General features: G+C 34.4%; 5 protein-coding genes and 1 long non-coding RNA gene across 8 annotated transcripts; 4 read left to right on the top strand and 2 right to left on the bottom strand.

The window, feature by feature from the left end:
• Positions 1–256: 256 nt before the first annotated feature.
• On the bottom strand, positions 257–1,379 carry LOC6647498 (Golgi SNAP receptor complex member 1). Its single transcript, XM_002070688.4, has 4 exons — positions 1,300–1,379; positions 1,049–1,221; positions 579–970; positions 257–517 (listed from the first exon to the last, which is right to left on the bottom strand). The coding sequence occupies exons 1-4, from the start codon at positions 1,319–1,321 to the stop codon at positions 415–417; spliced, it is 690 nt and encodes a 229-aa protein (XP_002070724.1). The 5' UTR covers positions 1,322–1,379; the 3' UTR covers positions 257–414.
• A 292-nt stretch (positions 1,380–1,671) lies between these two features.
• Positions 1,672–2,956, top strand: LOC6647497 (protein spindle-F). Its single transcript, XM_002070687.4, has 2 exons — positions 1,672–2,470; positions 2,547–2,956. Exons 1-2 carry the CDS (start codon positions 1,792–1,794, stop codon positions 2,921–2,923), a joined length of 1,056 nt encoding a protein of 351 aa, XP_002070723.3. The 5' UTR covers positions 1,672–1,791; the 3' UTR covers positions 2,924–2,956.
• An 11-nt stretch (positions 2,957–2,967) lies between these two features.
• LOC6648224 (carbonic anhydrase 2) lies at positions 2,968–8,703 on the top strand. Of its 2 annotated transcripts, none has more exons than XM_023178277.2 (5): positions 2,968–3,076; positions 5,699–5,808; positions 7,796–7,886; positions 7,952–8,214; positions 8,285–8,698. In XM_023178277.2, the coding sequence occupies exons 1-5, from the start codon at positions 2,968–2,970 to the stop codon at positions 8,642–8,644; spliced, it is 933 nt and encodes a 310-aa protein (XP_023034045.2). In that variant the 3' UTR covers positions 8,645–8,698. The 2 variants fall into 2 exon arrangements, with proteins under 2 accessions (XP_023034045.2, XP_046869440.1); XM_047013484.1 differs by lacking the exon at positions 2,968–3,076 and adding an exon at positions 5,292–5,373 and having other exon boundaries at positions 8,285–8,703.
• Positions 8,664–17,725, bottom strand: LOC111519183. 2 transcript variants are annotated; one of them, XR_002724269.2, is made up of 4 exons: positions 17,652–17,725; positions 11,234–11,432; positions 10,776–11,172; positions 8,664–8,958 (listed from the first exon to the last, which is right to left on the bottom strand). It is a non-coding gene; the product is annotated as an uncharacterized LOC111519183 (long non-coding RNA). The 2 variants fall into 2 exon arrangements; XR_006955377.1 differs by having other exon boundaries at positions 9,088–11,172.
• Positions 12,434–15,638, top strand: LOC6648222 (histone deacetylase 11). The gene is made up of 2 exons (XM_002070684.4): positions 12,434–12,638; positions 12,741–15,638. The coding sequence occupies exons 1-2, from the start codon at positions 12,450–12,452 to the stop codon at positions 13,581–13,583; spliced, it is 1,032 nt and encodes a 343-aa protein (XP_002070720.2). The 5' UTR covers positions 12,434–12,449; the 3' UTR covers positions 13,584–15,638.
• LOC6648221 (mite group 2 allergen Lep d 2) lies at positions 16,495–18,317 on the top strand. Its single transcript, XM_002070683.4, has 3 exons — positions 16,495–16,681; positions 17,718–17,825; positions 17,890–18,317. Exons 1-3 carry the CDS (start codon positions 16,609–16,611, stop codon positions 18,216–18,218), a joined length of 510 nt encoding a protein of 169 aa, XP_002070719.1. The 5' UTR covers positions 16,495–16,608; the 3' UTR covers positions 18,219–18,317.
• The last annotated feature ends 323 nt before the right edge of the window (positions 18,318–18,640 follow it).

The raw sequence follows: 18,640 nt of genomic DNA on the forward strand, positions 1-18,640 counted from the left end.
TATTTGCTATGTTTCTTTCAACGTTTTACTTGACAGACAATTAGCAATTGAATTCTGATTGCCACTGCAATTCTAAAGTTCTTTTCAATTTTATACCCTCTCAGATTGATGTAGATTAGATTTCCCACTTGAAAAGTCATTACCCTAATTAACTAGAGACTTCCATTGCTTACTTTAAAAGTGCTGGTACTTATTTATAAACTAATTTGATTGAAATTGTCGACTTTTTAGTGTGGAAATCAAATTCAGTGCCCAATTATATGTGAATGATTACCTAAATATTAAATTTTATTTCTATCACAATTTAATTATACACAAATACCATGAAACGGAGAGAAATATACGGAAACTGCGGATATTAGAAGTTGAGTCAAGTTCATCTTTGGAGTGCCCTTTTTGGCGGAATTGGAAACGTTAGTTAAAAGCATATAGCAGTAACAAAATGACACAGAACCCTATAACGGCTCCCAAAATAAGGGAATCCCGGCGTTTTTTGATATTAATACGTTGAATAAGACTGCAAGAAACCAGAAATTAGTTACCATTTCATTGCACACTGAGATACTTTGTAGACTTACCTGGATATTAAGGGAAAACGATTCGATATGTCATTGAAGCGTGTCTGCATTCGCTTGAAGGCATGCCGCTGGGCATGCAGATTTTCTCGCGTCTCGATGGCAATGTTGATCTGATCGTTGATCATGTGGCTGGCACTGCCCAAGTGGCCGCTCTCCTTCATATACATTTCCCGACGACTTAGTCCCGAAATCGATGGACTACCGGTACTGGTGGTGGCCAAGCCCGAACCACGTAGCAGTTCCTCCCGCTCGATACGCGTAGTGTGATTAGCGCAAATCTTATTGAACTCCTGTCGATAGCCCTGCAGTATTTCCCTGTGACGCTGCAGAGTGTGCATGGCGGCTGCACCTGTTGCGGGCAGGTCAGACATGGATTCGTTTAGCGATGATAACTGTAAAAGACAAGTAGCCAAAGTGAGTCACACAAAGTAAAGAATCTGTTTAGGGTTGGTTAATAAACTTCCTTCTACCTTTTCCAGCATTTGCTCAATCTCCTCCGACAGGGATTCGAAGACATGTTCTCCCAACAATGGTGATGTGTCAGCTGTTATGCTGTTGCTAATGCCACCAGCTCCAATCTTGCTAAATGCCACAAGTTTCAGATCGATTTCATTTTCGAGTGTGCGGGCCTGCTTTCGCAGCACTAATCAAAAATAGGAAGAGGTTAAGGCAGAGTTGTAACTGAATTGAAATGTCGAAATCAGGATATAACTCGGATTACCATCATAGCTAGAGCCTCCCATTTAATTTATTTGTTTCTAAGCCTTTGTGAGTCGTAAATTTAGTGTGACCGTTCTAAACACAGAGTTTTATTGTAATCGATACTTACCACCATATGACACTACTACATTCGTAATATATTTTAATTTCTAATCAAACTCACATCACAAGCTCAATGCAATTCAAACAGTCAAATTGTATAAAGAATTAAATTAGTAGGTTAACATCCACAATTAATGAAACTTACCAAAAATAGTGGATTTTAAATAAATTTACTTTTAACTTGTCTGATTAAAGCTAATGGCGTGTTATTTGGGCGTAAAATCTTTTGCACATCTGTATGTACCAGGGATGGAATAAATGGTTTTTTTTTGTTTTTGCTTTTCGATTTGTTCACCAAACGTCACAAAAACACAGTTATCTGGCGGAAATTATTGAGAAATTTATATTTATTAAATGCCAAGGCGTTTCAGGAAATTGTCTACCAATCATTATGGCACCTACTAACTCAGCCAGCGCCAGTGACAAGATGAATTATGCTCTCCAAGTGGCTTTGCAGACCATGAAAGAGCGTTGTATACAATTGCAACAGCGGGTCAGCAAAATGGAGGAGGAGAACCTGCGTCTCCGTGAAGGCACAAATATGCAATCGGACTCAGGTGACAGCTTGACTTTGCGGTCGCAAGTATCGGAATTGCAACGACAGAAGGAGCAATTAGAGGAACAAATCAACATGGTGTCCAATGAGAATCGTCGATTGTGGTCACGTCTTTCACAGATTTCTAAGGATCAACAGCTAGAAGCATCTCAGGCACAGACTGCATCCAAAACCGACGATGAGTCGACCACTGACTTGCGTGCCAATCAAAACCTTATTCGTTCAAAGACATTCACACAGCACTCGCCAAATCCGCACTTGCGTCAGAAGATGATCTCGGATGAAATGAGTCTTGAGGAAATCGCCCTTGATGACTTTGGAGCCAATGACACAGACTTGGGCTATCCTTATGGCCTGCAGGTGCCAATGCATGAGACCGGAGGAATATCGACAGATTCAGATGCCAATTTGGATGCCAAACGTTGCATGGACGGCTTGCAGGATTTGCGTCGCGAGGCCATGAAACAGCAACAGGAACTTACATCGGTCCTAACACTGCTAGAAAGTCGCATTGGTAAGAGAACCTTGACCGCTTATCAGAAACTATTAGTCAGTTATGCGATTTCTTTGTCTTTGGTTATCTTATCTAGCGTTGCAGCCCTGTCCTGAATGCGCCCAAAAGGCTGCCCATAAACCGGAAATGGCCGATAAGAGCCTCGAAACAGATGAGAGCCTCAACAACGAATTAAAGCAGTATGACAAAGAGCAGATCGATGCTACCCACAATGGACATGATCAGGGTCATGGGCCAACACCTCCGCGCCTTAATATCATACAGGAGAAAATCCAGGCCGATGCCATGGAAAAGACATGCCCCATGTGCGGCAAGCTATATTCCAGCCAGATATCGTTTAAAGCATTTCGCGAGCATGTCGAAATGCATTTCATTGACGAAACAATCGAATTAGAGAACAATAGCATCGATCGACAGTTCGAGTTTGTCTCTCATACTGTGGGCGATTTCTGACCCAATAAACATATCCATCTATCTTATCACAGAGCTCTTACAAAATGACTATTTCTGCTTCTGTGTTCAAGTTGCAAACCGTGTGCTCTTTTAATTTCAACCTAAAACTGTTAAAGTTATATTATATAAGTGCATACTTAATTATAAGCGCGTGTATGTATATTTTAAGTTTATTGTGACTGGATTGCAAAATACAATATATTTGATATTTATCCCAGCTCTCAATCTCGTGGACAACTTTCGAAAATTGAAGAATTTAATTTTTTTCGCCAAACTATCAGTAGCAAAACTATTGAAAAGTGAAACTATTTTAATTGAAAAGTAATGGAAAAAATTAATAGAAAACGCTCGTTACTGCTCCCATTATGATTTGGCATTGTTATGACGATTGTGCCGATTTAATGTCGGAAGTTAAATAATTATACTACGGTTATCAAAAGAAGCAATTATGGCACAGCAAAGGTGTTGTAAGAAACCAGTTTACCAATGAGAAGCAACTGAAATCAATGAATTGTGACTAAAAAAAAAAAGGAAAAACATAATCTACAAACCAAAATTTACAATCAGCATAGACTTACTCACCTTTTGGTCTACCCCATGACTAAGTGGGCCATTCTTATAATTAATTCACAAGAATATTAACGTCACCGTTCCACAAGCTCTGCCCAAATTTTGCCCTTGTTTTAAATTAGTATCTGTTACTATTTCTTTTCATTTTTTATTTGGTTTTATTTGCTTTACAAAACTTGTATAACATTCCAATTTGGCCAATTTACATATTTGCCAAATCCAGTTGCGATTTTTGTCTACATATTTTAAATTATATCATCAAATTTTTTAATGCTCTCGGTTAGTGAAGAATTTGAAGAGTTTTTTGTTACCCTCGGAGAGGGTATTACAAATTTGTCAAAGTGTTTGTCATTCATTAACGAATTTAACCGATTTTTATTAGGGAGAATGTTAAATATTATCTGCATTTAGTTTGTCTATGATTTAGACATGACTTTTAGTTTAAACACAAGACTTTAAGAGGGGATCTTATCAGTTTTCTTCAAAATTAAGTGGAATTTGCCTTATGTGTATAATTAACATATTAAAATTTAAACTAAAGTAAAAAAAACTGTTAAAAAACGTCTTAGTACGTCGCCCAGAAAAATAGCATAATTTTTTGATTTTCCCATATTTTTTAATAACAGAAATAAAAATTAAATGTTAGCTTCTTGATATTGAACTACTGAAGATATTTGAATATTTTGCTTTATATAAAAGAGTTTATAAATGTTTTCTCGTAAAGTGCCTACAATATTCGTTGTGACGTGATTTTTTTTCAGTGACTAAATAAAAAATTATATGGCAGAAATGGAAATGATTTAAATTCGTCTAAAGATGCTGTTAATTATATACTTTATGGCCAAACATAGTAACTGTTTAATAGAATAATTAAGCAAAATCTCTAATAGAGCTACAATTTTAAATATTTTTTTAATTGTATGTGTAGGATATAAATATTTGTGGGATATTGATATGGAAAAGGGTCAGAAGTTTATATTAAAAGTACGTTTAAAATCTACTTGCATACGAACATTTGCATATGTATATTTCAAAAGATTTCATAAACTTTCAACATAGCTTAAAATACTTACAAAATATTCTTAACGAGTGGAATTCATTAAAAAATGTGGCAAAAAGTAAAAATTGAAGTTTTGGAATATTGTTGGGAATTCCCTTAAACATTTTACCTCTATCTACATGTGTTACTCAATTATGTTAGGTTCCATATGTATTTGTAGTTGTTGTTGGTGTCTTGCACCTATAACTTTTACATAAATCAAGTTGAAGAGAAAGATAAGTTTAATGGCATGTTGCTATGTACAGTATTTGACGATATTTCCGCAATTCTGAATGTTACGTTCGAAATTTCAAATCAATTGATCGATCATTCATCATTCCATTTCGAAAATATAACTCAACTGAAGTGGCAATTAAACTGCCACATTATTGCTACTGTTTGACGTTTTCCTTGCCTTGCCACATACACCCCACATCTTAAGATTCGTTTCGATTCCGTTTCCATTTCCCTTCCAATTGCCAACCATAAGCCAAGACAGCGGTTGGCGGTTTGTCTGCTAACCGCTCTGCTCCTACACATAACGTATAACTTCAACTATAAAAGTTATGTGGCGCTTTCTGAACCGTTTCAGTTCAGTTGTGCGTCGGCCACAGAGGCCACCGTTATACACATACATATATCTCATAGAAAAAAAAAACAAACAAACTAACAACAACAAATTATGCAAAATAATTGTCAGTGTGCATCGGAATACAATTGAAATCGCAATCAGAATTAGAATTACAACAATCACAATTCAGACAAACCGGCATAATGCAATCCAGTGTTTTTCACAGACTTTTTCTATTACTACCGCTCGCCTATCAGCATACATCGAATGGTATTGTAATTGTTAAATGGCAAAATACATATATCTCAATATTTTTATACATAATTTTGTGCGAATTGGAATTACTCAGAGCACACACACACACACACATAAGATCAGAGATGTTGGCTCTGCCTTTTTTTTTAGGGCCAATAATTAATCATCCATAAAAAATCCCCACACTAATTTGTGTCTTCAGACCAATTTGGAGTGATTGGTCATGGTCTTTTTTTTATAAATTTTATAAGAGGATTTATCAGCTGCTTAGTGCGTGAAAGAAAGTGAAAATATGTTGTTAGCTGAATCGATTAATGAATTGTGTATAAAAATCTTACAGATGCTGATCATAAAGTGACACATTGGAATTATGAATACCATGGCACAAATTGGGGCGGCACTTGTCAATCGGGTGTCCAGCAATCTCCTATACAATTGGCCTATGACAAAGTAAGCTATAATAATAAATCGGAAATGATCTGAACTAAAATTTATAATGTTTTGAAATAAGTGAAAGTGCAATAGATCTTAGCTCACGTTAGTTGGTTAATTGTTATTATTTAATTTCTGTTCAAGAACAAACAAATGACTTGAAATATTTCTCAATAATTTCATGTAATGATAAAATTTCACGTTAACATTTTCTTGAGTTTAACTATATGAAGTTGTATTTAGTTTTACCTTTAAATGGGTTTATTCCCATTATGAGCAACAAGTGGTAAGGTATATTAATAACTATAAAATGTGTTAATGTTTTCATATAATCGTGAACATGATATAGCTTGGTCGGTCTCTCGATTTCGAGACAACCTATTTTAGTATTCTAAAAGATCGTCAATTACAAAGAGAGACATAAAATTTTGTTTACAAAACCAAAAGCTAAAATTGTTAAGTTTAATGATTTTCAATTCTTTTTGGTTACTTCAATGCGCAAAATAAGTTTTAAAAGCATGTAGGGGACTCAGGCCCAGTTGTGACATTCTCAAATATTTTTGAAATGCGGTATTGAATGACAGTTTGAGCCCTGTAAATCATGTTTGTTAGACGTTCTGCAGTTTTTGGACAGACCCCAACGTTAATAATCGTATTGTATATACGCGTACCAAACATCGTGTTGAAAATCGTGCGAAAAAAGTTTTTTTCCATTTTTTTCAAAATACCAAAATATTCTGGAAGATCTCGATCGGGAATGTTCATTCGAAGTGCGCTAATATGCAAGCAAGTTATTTCGCTTGCAAAAACTGCGAAAGTGACATGGACGACGAGGGCTTAAAATCGTTCTCATTTATGGCCATTTTCTTTTGGGTTTTTTCATTGTTTTTGGCTTTGAAGCCCTTCAAAATAAGTAAACCATTAAATCACAACAATTCGAGTGACATTCCTTTCATATTTTCTTATTTTCAGTGAATTTCTTAAGTTGAGTCATAACATAAAGTTAAAAAAAGTTATCCAAATTAAATCTGTTCCAAAATTTTTTGAGTAACTCAAATAAACATACATTCTTTGGAAAAAAGTTGCGTTTGGTTAATATTTAAATGTTAAACTTCTTAATTTTTCATTTTCCCGAACTGAAGAAAAAATTTCGAGGTTTTTCAAAACCCGGGTCATAACTGGGCCCTCTCCCCTACATAAATATATAATAAGTTGATCTTGATTAAATAATGATATCGTTTGGTGTCTCTCTTTAAAGACTGAATTTTTTGGTATTTTAGTATTTGACATTTCTTTAAAGAAAAAATTAACAATTAAACAGTTTTTAAATCAACGATCACAAATTCTATATAGTTTAATCTTTAGATTTGAAAAAAAGCTAAATTAATTATAAAGATAATGCTTTACAGCTTGATAGCATAGAAATTATAGCCACATTTGTATTGAGGAACAACATATCCTTAGATCGCAGTAATAAAATTGAAATGCATCTTAAAGTTTTATTAAAATTGTAAAATATCTCTTAGTACCAAAGGAGAAAAAGTCGTTTGTTTATCCGGCTTAAAGAGTTAACAAAAAGAGTCTTGGGGACCATGATAAACCTTTATTAAATAGATGGTATGGCAAAGTCGTTGAACTGATAATTGACTTAACTATTTGTACATCTGCTTTGTATGTAAAGTTGTGAATGTATATGTAAGTGTACCTACTGTAATGTGAGTGAAAGAATTTCTCACAATTACCCCTTCGATAAGGTAGACGACGCCACGTGCATCTTTCATTCATTTGTTGTCTAGCAACTTCACGCTATGATTTTGAAATAATCTTCAGTTGCAGTCATTGGCAGTTAATTTGATAAATGAGTATGATGTATAAATTACTTCCGAATTGCCCTAATTTAGGCACTTTTCAAACTCACTTTTCACAAAATTACAATAATTTAGCATTGATATTTCCAATTTACAAGTTACTTAACCCCTTTTTATGTCATGCTTTCTATGCGCAGGCGTACACAGTTCCCTTACCGCGAATTGTATTTAAAAATTATGATGTAAGGCTAAAAGAACCATTGATATTGGAAAACAATGGGCATTCAGGTAAGTTTCATAGTCAATCAATACTCAAAGAATAAGGTTTATTGATATTATTGTTTTAAAACTAGTTCATATGGACATACCAGAGACACAGAATGGTAATAAACCCTACATTATGGGAGGCTTACTTAAAGGACGCTATCAGGCAGAGGGTTTTCACTTCCATTGGGGATCCCCGAAGTCACGCGGATCTGAACATTCAATCAGTGAGAGGCGATTCGATGTTGAAATGCATATTGTACATCGAAATGTTCGTTACGATGATTTGAAAGAGGCTGTCAAACATGACGATGGTATTGCTGTCTTGGGAATAATGTTTAAAATTGTCAGGGTTAGTATGAGCAATATTTTCTAACCAATTGGAGTTGTTTATATTTATATTTTAATCTTTTATTACACAGAATCCCGATCGCATTTATCCTGGACTCAATAAGGTCTTTGCTGAAATGTCAAATGTCGTTAAGTACAAATCCGAATCAGAAATTTCTGGCTCCATAAGCGTTGGTCAATTATTGGGTGATTTGGATACACGTAACTTCTTCACCTACAAGGGATCACTGACCACTCCAGATTGCAATGAGGCTGTTACATGGACGGTGTTTTCTCAAGTTTTGCCCATACCTTTTGGTCATGTGGCAAAATTATGGCGCATCCGAGACTCTAGTGGTCATAGCTTAATTAACAATTATCGTTCGACACAACCACTAAATGGACGTAGTGTTTTCTATCGAACCACCATTGATGGTACAATGGGCAAGTGAACAAAGCTAAAGCCAAATATAATAATTAAAATAATTATATTTATTTTAAATTTTAACTATTTATGTATGCTTATTTTCAAAGAATTCAATTAAATATTGAAAATATTGATATTAAAAAAGGATTCCAGCCTTTTTATAAATTAATAATAATTAATAACTCTTTAATTTAAAGCGTGAAACGCGCAATTTATTATGAGAAGAAATCTGAAAACGTAAATATCATTTGAACACCATAAAATTAACAATTTGTCACGTTACGATATAATCTTTTTATGACACACAAAGGGAACTTCCACTATCCAGATTATATGCATCTATAAACAAAGAAAAATACACAAAGATTGTAATATTAAGTAATTACTCAAAACTTTTTCAAATAGTGTTCGAATAGTGTTCAAAGTGTTTGCTGTAAAGTGTGATGAATTTAATATAATAAACTTTACAAAAGCAGGTAGGAGAAAGATGAATATATTGGCAGAGGCTCAGGCCTAAACCTACAGACGATCAAATTTCTTAGGTGACATTGACTAAGAGAACCGTTTACCACTTCAAGGCTACTTTCATCTCTTGACCATAGTAAACCACCTTTGTTTACTATATTCTGTTTACTGGATCAAATTGGAGATTAGCTCTAATTGCTTTTGTTTCGGTTCCAGTCACTTCCTCATTCTAGTGAAAATTTAATCTACTTGAGTTTGGGCTTTAAGAAATACAGTACTGTAAACAACAAGTTTGTCCAAAATGTTTTCATTAAAATTCACGGAAATCTAAAAAATCAACGTTTATGTACGATAGCATAAAAATTGTTAAATGTGTGGCCAGCACTGTACGTTAAACCTTAGATATGTATATATTAAAGTGATAGTGTCCACTTATTGTTTGAGTAAACATTTCAAGAGAGTTTGATAGGAACAACAAAGCACAGTCAGCAGATTTAATAAACGTTTATAGAGTTCCAAAGAAATCTGTTAGTTGAATATTTACAATCTGAGTGAAAATCATTGATAGCCTTTGAGATCATATGGCCATCTTAGTATAAATCCGCAACATTGTAATGGTAAAGGAGTTTCATCCCAGTCTCGAGTCAATTGCCTGCCCTTCTAACTTTTAAAATATTGTGCCATAAGTCTTTGGATTATTTAGCTCATCTCCTCATTCGATATAAAATCTTCAAGTCCTAGATGATATACTTATTTATTGGATCGTTCAACCTGTGCAACAGGCTTTAATTATTGGCAACGGAAAGAAAAATCACATGTGTGGATGAGGCGGCCTTTGCAAAAGTTAATTGTCGAGCTGGTTTTGCAACTCTAACAGCGCTTCAATCTCTATGTAAATTTAGCAATAGGCCTAAGACAGGGCTGGGCGGTGCAAGCAGGAGGGAACGGGGACAGGGACTGCAACGGAGGGCTTCGCTTATCAGCTTCTAGGAAAGTCATTAGAAAAAGTCGTTGTCGCTCTGTTTTTTCTTTTTTTTTTCTTGCGTTTTTTAATAATTTTTTTGTGTTATTTTTATTGGACTGGTAGGTATAAATGGTCCTGCTTGGCTCGAGACAAGTCACAGTCGAGTTGGAAACTTCAACGGGAGCAAACAGAAAACAGAAGAGTCAAATATAAAGAAGAGTTCTTAGTTGCAAAAGATGTTTGTTTTAAGGTTTTGGTGGCCATTGGCTATACTCAGCTGCTCGTCGGCCCTGATTGGTGAGTTTTCCCATAGGAATATACATATATAGTATAAATTATATTTCATGAATATCAAGCAGAGATCCCAGCTGACTATTTAACTGCCATAAGACAAGATCGAGCCGACGAAGATGCAGCTGGTGATTATAATTACGATCATCAAGGAGCTGATTGGACTGGCACCTGTGACACTGGACAGAGGCAATCGCCCATTGATCTCATATTCAGTGATGTGAGTTAATATTCCCGAAAAGATTTCTTAATAACTTGATCTTTGGTCAATTCAACAGTCCACGCTGAGTTCCATTCCCCGCATACGTTTCAACAATTATAATCAATCTCTGCGAACTCCGTTGGTCCTCACAAACAATGGACATACAGGTGAAAAGGCTTTTCCTCAACCAAAACTCTTAACTGAACTTTAAGTCTTTAGCCAACATGGTCTTACCATTGACCCGAGGAGGTCAACGTCCTTATATCAATGGCGGCCTGCTGCCCGGAGACTTCGAGGTTCAAAGTGTTCATTTCCATTGGGGATCTAGGTCGAGCAAGGGTTCAGAACATGCCATTAATTTTGTGCGTTACGATGTCGAGATGCATATTGTGCATAAGAACAGACGTTATGAATCCATGGGTGAGGCCACCCAACAGCCGGATGGTTTAGCCGTATTGGGTGTAATGTTCCGTGCTGTTCCCCGGTCACGTCCCAATTCGCAGCTCTATGGACTCAATAAGATCTTCAATCAAGTGCCACGCATTGTTGAATACAATTCAAATGTGACCATTTCGGGGCAATTGAATGTTGGCCAACTGTTGGGGGATGTCGTCACTGGCGAATTTTATACCTACAATGGTAAAATGAATGTCATTAAAATGTTTAAGCAGTTATAAATTAATTGATCATACCTTTCAAGGCTCTCTAACGACACCCGATTGCGCTGAATCTGTGACTTGGACTGTCTTTAGTGACATACTTGATTTTCCCGAGCGGCAGATAGCGAAACTCTGGACTCTCAAGGACTCGCGCAGTCGTCCTTTGATCAATAACTATCGTGACATACAGGATACAAATGGACGACCTGTCTATTATAGAGCATTGCAGAAACTATAAAAAAATAAAAAGAGGAAAAAAACAAATCGATTTTAAAAATTTTATCTTGAAAAGTGTCTTCTAATTCACTGATTAGTTTGGTATTCAACAGAGAACAGTTGATCACAAGTTTTTAAAAAATATATTTACATCAGTGAGAACAGTTTTCGATTTCGTCTGACTGAATTTTAAGTGTTGCCCTTTTTAATCTTAATCTCTTAACTCAATCTTGCACGATACGTTAGACCCACGTTTTACGTCTTCTTCTTTGAGGTTCAATGTACTCGCTCCTTGTGTGAATAAACCCTAATGCTTCCCCTTTTAAAGAGACGTTTAATATATAATTAGTTACGTATGAAATGTATCTGTGTTGCTTCAGTATCGCGAATTTCATGGCTTCCAGCTTTCAATTAAATGGTCCAGCAATAAAAATCCCTTTAATTAATGAACTAGTTTTAAGGTAGGTACTATAAATCGGGTTTTCCATTTGATAAATTAAAAATAAATTACCGGAGTTTGTCTTTTCAGAGTTAGTCTTATTGATAAATCCCAATTTTTTAACATGTTGAGTTTAAATAAGTACAGAATTTACCCTGCATAGAAAAGTTAAGGACTTATGAATCTAGATTTCTTTCATATACTTTTCTAGGACTAAATATGTGTATTTTTAATACCAGAGTGGGCAGAAATGATACCATATTTGTCGAACCTCTCACCAGTGCATAATTGAGTGATAAACGAGTGGAATTTCTATGACAAAATTAAGACCTTAATAAAAGAATAACAACAAGCACGACATAATTTCGATTGCCAGTTATTGAAACCGCCAAAGAACTTTTTTTGAATTGCAATGGTCATACTGTTTCGTATCGTGCAACTTTTTATCGAGCTGCATCAACCCTCGGCTTGCTAACTTTATTGCATACTTAAAGGGGTAGCAATGCATTTTTCGAGCTCACTTGAGAATCAACTGGTGCTGAGTGCAAGACATATAAATTTGCTTAAATTCATATTAAACAAAAATTGTGAAGAATGATGAAACCACTATCAGAAAAAGTGTATCAGGAGGATAGGAAGCTTGATGAGGTGGTCTGGTTAAGACGAGAAGATGTTGGTAGCAGCAAATTGCCAATTGTTTACTCCAAAAAGTATGCGGTCCGCTTTGCTGGCCTTGAAAAGTTGCATCCCTTTGATGCAGCCAAAGGAAAACATATACATAAGGTACATACGCCCACTTTTTACTTCAAACTACTTTTATATTGTAACTCCCACTTACATCGCCCATGGCTTATGGCCAAAAATAACTCTTTTTGCCATTCGTAGAGACTATGCGCAGAACTCCTATTGGGAAACGGTGACTTCTATGAACCAAAAGAGGTTACCAAAGAGCAATTGCGCCGCATACATACTCGAAAATATTTAACATCGCTGGAGTGCAGCATGAATGTGGCATCAATTGCTGAGGTCCCACTGCTAAGTTTCGTACCCAATACATATGTCCAATCGTGCTACTTGCGTCCGATGCGTTTCCAAACTGCCGGCTCCATTTTGGCCGGCAAGTTGGCCTTGGAATACGGATGGTCTATCAATTTGGGAGGTGGATTTCATCATTGTTGCACCTCGAAGGGTGGCGGTTTCTGCCCTTATGCCGATATATCCATGCTGGTCGTTCGACTCTTTGAGTTGGAACCGTTTCGTGTGCAACGCATTATGATTGTGGACCTGGATGCTCATCAGGGTAATGGACATGAACGTGATTTTCACAATGTGGCCGCTGTTTACATTCTGGACATGTACAATGCATCCATCTACCCAAAGGATCATGAGGCCAAAACCACCATACGATGCGCTGTAGAGCTACGTCCGCGTACCGAGGACTCTTTCTACTTGAAGAAATTGGCCCAATGCCTAAAAACGGCAGTTGCTGAGTTTAAACCGAATGTGGTGATCTACAATGCAGGCACCGATATACTCGACGGCGATCCGTTGGGCAATTTGGCCATCACACCGGGCGGAGTTATGGAAAGAGATCGCCTTGTGTTTAGCACATTTCGTGCATTGAATATACCAATTATCATGTTGCTCAGTGGTGGCTACGTCAAGAAATCGGCTTGTGTTATAGCCGACTCGATTGTTAATCTACGACGAAAGGGTTTGCTTAACTAAATTGAAAATTAGCAATGTATGAATGAGAGAAGAGATTGTGCTGATAAAATCAAAGAATTTATAAACCAAAGGATAATTGTGTGCTGTGAGGTATAGAGGGAAAAGTGTTTGAAAAATGAAACCACATTTAATCCTAAAAAAATATATACTTAATTCAACAAACAATAATATATGTATGTATGTCTACTCAAAGATAAATGTTAGAGGATGAATTCTACAGATATAAACTATTTTTGTATATTTCGGACAGTTTTGTAAACGAAATTCTAACAAATATCCAAATTTTTACCATTTATCCTAAGAATATTTATTTATATTCGTTATAGTTAATTATAATTCAAACGATTATGAAAATTATCATAAATCCTACTAACTGTGGTAAAAAATTTGCTAAAAGCGCTGTTAAGTTTCAAAATCACAATCCCAGACTATACAATATAAATTATAAATATATTTTTGTAGGAGCTAAAATTTTAATTCTATACATTAAGGAACCTATTCTTTAACCTCTTAATGGAAATTCAAAGATATCTCGAAATTGACAGTCATTTGATCATATTTCTCACTTGCTTTAAATTATCTATTTTAAAAAGTAACATTGCTAAACTTTACCATTGAAAGATCCTGTAAGCTCAATAGTTTATTCATTCATCAATGGAATAATAACAATAAATAAATGAATCGATATATTAAATTACATAGATATCACGTGAATCGGGTCAAATTAAAAAAGAACTATATTCTATATACCTTTACAAGAAGTCATTTGAGATTCCATTAATTGTCTAAAATAGAGGAATACTTAAAAAAGAGAGAGAGATGCCATTAATTGTCTAAACTAGAGGAATACTTAAAAAAGAAATCATCATTTGAGATTCCCACAATTGTCTAAAATAGAGGAACACTTAAAAAAGAAATCATCATTTGAGATTCCATTAATTGTCTAAAATAGAGGAATACTTAAAAAAGAGAGAGATGCCATTAATTGTCTAAAATAGAAGAATACTTAAAAAAGAAATCATCATTTGAGATTCCATTAATTGTCTAAAATAGAGGAATACTTAAAAAAGAAATCATCATTTGAGATTCCGTTAATTGTCTAAAATAGAGGAATACTTAAATAAGAGAGAAATGCCATTAATTGTCCAAAATAGAGGAATACCTAAAAAAGAAATCATCATTTGAGATTCCAATGATTGCTAATATATCGGAATACTTAAAAAAGAAATCATCATTTGAGATTCCGTTAATTGTCTAAAATAGAGGAATACTAAAAAAAGAGAGAGATGCCATTAATTGTCTAAAATAGAGGAATACTTAAAAAGGATATCATTATTTGAGATTCCAATAATTGTCTAAAATAGAGGAATACTTAAATAAGAGAGAGAAGCCATTATTTGTCTAAAATAGAGGAATACTAAAAAAAGAAATCATCATTTAAGATTCCGTTAATTGTCTAAAATAGAGGAATACTTAAATAAGAGAGAGAAGCCATTATTTGTCTAAAATAGAGGAATACTTAAAAAAGAAATTATCATTTGAGATTCCTTTAATTGTCTAAAATAGAGGAATACTAAAAAAAGAGAGAGATGCCATTAATTGTCTAAAATAGAGGAATACTTAAAAAGGATATCATTATTTGAGATTCCAATCATTGTCTAAAATAGAGGAATACTTAAAAAAGAAATCATCATTTAAGATTCCTTTAATTGTCTAAAATAGAGGAAAACTTAAAAAAGAAATCTCATTTCAGATTCCTTTAATTGTCTAAAATCTCTATTTTATTCCTCTGAATACTTAAAAAAGAAATCATCATTTAAGATTCCGTTAATTGTCTAAAATAGAGGAATACTTAAATAAGAGAGAGAAGCCATTATTTGTCTAAAATAGAGGAATACTAAAAAAAGAAATCATCATTTGAGATTCCAATAATTGTCTTAAATAGAGGAATACTTAAAAAAGAGAGAGAAGCCATTAATTGTCTAAAATACAGGAATACCTAAAAAAGAAAACATTTGAGATTCCATTAGGCGTCTAAAATAGAGGAACACTTCAAAAAATAAATGTCTATTTTCAATGTTTAATAAAATGTAATTGAATAAAATTAAAAGATATTATTCTTGATATTGGTTGGGAATCAAAACAGCGTCGTCAAAATGCATAAATCTTTAAAATTCAAAAGAATTAAAAAAATCAATGGCAACAAAAATACTAATTTATTTAAGCTTTATTTTCGCGCTCAGCATTTGAAAGTTTGCTAATAAGAAACAAATATGGTCCCACATGTAAATTGAAAACATCTACATAGGCCTCTATCTACATGTAAAAAACTTTCGAAATTGCCCGGCAATGAAAACAAATATGAAGTAAAAAACACAAAGTTTTTATGATTTTAAAAAAAAAGAAGAGTTTTTCTAATGAAAAAATGTGAACTGAAAAACTCACCGACATTTTAGGCATTGCATAATTAAATAAGTCTACCTTTTAAACAAAGATTGAAGTACAACTAATTGGATTGTTCTGAGATTGATGAACATATTTTTTATATAAGTTTAGGATAGATAATTTCTTATAAAGGAGATACCCTGTATACCGGCACTTTAATCAGTGACAATCCCCAACTTTGTTGCTGCTCAGCTGCTTAGTCGACTGGTTTCTCCAACGCTAGGCTTATCAATTAAATTTTACGTTATATACTGATTGGATTCTGTTATATTTACTCTACTGACGAAGTCCCAACACCTGCAAACCGCATTGTTTTCATTTGTAAGGCCAAACACCTGCCTTTACTCCATTAGTATCAAAAAGCCGATGGATTGATAAACCCCACACAAAAAAAAAAAATTGCTCATCGTCTGGTCAAAAATTATCATAGCCAAGACGCCAAAACCGTTGGCTATTTAAACTTCCTCACATTTGGGAATAGTTTCATTCACAGTATTAAAGTGCGTTTGACAGCACCAAGTGGACAGTTGAGATAACAAAGAAGCAAATCAAACTGAAATTTCATAATAAATACAAAAAAATGTTGCGGCTAGAATTTGTGCTCTTGATAATCGTTGGTCTGTCGACCATAAATGCCACCACGGTGCAAGAATGTAAGTTGCATTTAAAATTGCGATTTATTTAAACGAAATTACAAGGAACCTTTGATTTGATTGTACGGCTTGACTACTAATCATACCCCAACAAAATTAGAAATATGATTTGTGATTCATTCAATCGACTTTAAACCTCGACATGTTTATGTGCAGTGTCATTAATCTGATCGCGATACATAGAGCTTCTGTTATTTATAAGTTTTGTGAATTGGTAACAATCACCTGTGAGGAAATTAAATATGTACATACACATTTGATATTAGACAAGTGTGGTAAAATACTGTGTTGATAAGTCCTTATCAAATACTTTTAGTTTTTTCCTTTTTTTTTTATGCCTTTAAAAAAAAGACAAGAATTTTTTTAATGAACAACTGTGAATTGAAAAAATCAGGGAAGATTAAAGAACAAGTAATAGAATCGTTCAAAGGATTGATGAACATAATTTAATATATGCTTTGGATAGGGAGAATTCTAATGACAACAAGTGACAATCTAAATAATTCTTTTCGAAGGACATGTACTATGTAAGCAAAGCATTTTGTTGAAAATGTTGATTCTAGAATTCATATATAACAGTTTTATATCCAAAAGAAGCATTTATAAATTCCCCTTGATTCGGTATGTATTTGTATATTAGAACTTTAGGCAATAAATTAGGAAACACTCAAAATTCGATCACTAGAAACTGTTCCCTTAAAAATGGATTATACGTAAAAATTTTTCTAATGATATACATATTTGCAATTAAAAATGATAATAAAAATCACTTCTTTAATAATTTACGTTGTGCCAAGTGTTATATTTTAGTTAAAAGAGTCAATTTCAATACATTTTGAAGTCTGTTATAGAAAAGCTTTTCATTTCGACTACTTAAAAAATTTCATTGCATATTTTGCGGCTTTTGTCTTCTAAAAGATACAATGGAATTTTTAACAAAATTGCTGTAATTTCCCTGATGCATTCTGACCTTTTTTTTATATAATTTCCAAGTTTCAAATCCTTTGGCTTAATCCTTATTTTCTTTCAATTCCAGGCAAAGATAAACCCTTTCCATTGAGTGTGCGTGTGGAGAACTGTGAAGAGCCGCCGTGTGTTGTCTACAAGGGCAGCAGCGCTGTCATGGAGGTACACTTTTTGGGCAGTAAGTTATTCACATTGATTGTCCTTTTTTGTAGAGTTTTTGATTTAGTTTTCAATAATTTTAGATAAGAATGACATGAGGAACATAACTGCCAAAACCACAGCTAAGGTATTTGGCATGAATCTTCCTTATGAACTGCCCGAAGAGGTATCCGATGTCTGCTCGAATCTAATGTACGGCGCCATTTGTCCCATCGATAAGAACGAGGATGTAACATATAAATTCAACTTCTATGTCGAGCCATCGTTTCCCGAAATAACAGCTGACGTCACTGTGACACTGAACGATGAACAAAACGAACCGATCACTTGTTTCATCTGCAGTTGTAAACTGCGCAAGGGTACGACTACCCAACGCGAGGAATTGGTGTTGGATTGGCGTGTCCAAAACTAAAAGAGAGGAGGGCTTCCACACACCACGACTGTTGCTTCCAGACTGATTTTGGCATTCACGACTGGCTGAATAATAAACTCTTGACTTGCGAAATGATAACTAATGTTTTGTTTACCTTGAATACGTCATCGATTCCAATGCACTCGTGCAGCCATAGATTAGTCAATTGATTAAAATAGATTTATAAGAAAGAAGTCATCGATGACGTTGTGATTTGCACCGAAATACAAAAAACTTTTTGTGATTAAGTAGCACAAATGCTAATAAAATCACTTTTGATAATCATTTATTGGCCAGTAGCAGCAGCAGCAGAGGCAGCAGGTGAAACAAATTGTCCATATGGTTAACAGGTTCCGATGGGAATTCTTATCAACTTCTGTTTTAAGTGCAAATGAACACTTTAAGAAATTTCAGCTAATATT

Source organism: Drosophila willistoni, chromosome 3R, assembly GCF_018902025.1.
Source record: "Drosophila willistoni isolate 14030-0811.24 chromosome 3R, UCI_dwil_1.1, whole genome shotgun sequence".
In the NCBI taxonomy this organism is placed as follows: domain Eukaryota; kingdom Metazoa; phylum Arthropoda; class Insecta; order Diptera; family Drosophilidae; genus Drosophila; species Drosophila willistoni.

What these genes read in the sequence shown, in the direction of transcription:
- LOC6647498 (XM_002070688.4), bottom strand. Translation starts at nt 1,321, where the DNA reads ATGGGAGGCTCTAGCTATGATG. An exon ending in GGGAGGCTCTAGCTATGATG is followed by an intron (nt 1,222 to 1,299) that starts GTAATCCGAGTT and finishes ATTTTTGATTAG; the next exon opens with TGCTGCGAAAGCAGGCCCGC. An exon ending in CGTTTTCCCTTAATATCCAG is followed by an intron (nt 518 to 578) that starts GTAAGTCTACAA and finishes GGTTTCTTGCAG; the next exon opens with TCTTATTCAACGTATTAATA.
- LOC6647497 (XM_002070687.4), top strand. Translation starts at nt 1,792, where the DNA reads ATGGCACCTACTAACTCAGCCAGCGCCAGTGACAAGATGAATTATGCT. An exon ending in ACTGCTAGAAAGTCGCATTG is followed by an intron (nt 2,471 to 2,546) that starts GTAAGAGAACCT and finishes TATCTTATCTAG; the next exon opens with CGTTGCAGCCCTGTCCTGAA.
- LOC6648224 (XM_023178277.2), top strand. Translation starts at nt 2,968, where the DNA reads ATGACTATTTCTGCTTCTGTGTTCAAGTTGCAAACCGTGTGCTCTTTT. An exon ending in ATACTTAATTATAAGCGCGT is followed by an intron (nt 3,077 to 5,698) that starts GTATGTATATTT and finishes AAAATCTTACAG; the next exon opens with ATGCTGATCATAAAGTGACA. An exon ending in TAATGTTTAAAATTGTCAGG is followed by an intron (nt 8,215 to 8,284) that starts GTTAGTATGAGC and finishes TTTATTACACAG; the next exon opens with AATCCCGATCGCATTTATCC.
- LOC6648222 (XM_002070684.4), top strand. Translation starts at nt 12,450, where the DNA reads ATGATGAAACCACTATCAGAAAAAGTGTATCAGGAGGATAGGAAGCTT. An exon ending in AAGGAAAACATATACATAAG is followed by an intron (nt 12,639 to 12,740) that starts GTACATACGCCC and finishes TGCCATTCGTAG; the next exon opens with AGACTATGCGCAGAACTCCT.
- LOC6648221 (XM_002070683.4), top strand. Translation starts at nt 16,609, where the DNA reads ATGTTGCGGCTAGAATTTGTGCTCTTGATAATCGTTGGTCTGTCGACC. An exon ending in TGCCACCACGGTGCAAGAAT is followed by an intron (nt 16,682 to 17,717) that starts GTAAGTTGCATT and finishes TTTCAATTCCAG; the next exon opens with GCAAAGATAAACCCTTTCCA. An exon ending in GGAGGTACACTTTTTGGGCA is followed by an intron (nt 17,826 to 17,889) that starts GTAAGTTATTCA and finishes CAATAATTTTAG; the next exon opens with ATAAGAATGACATGAGGAAC.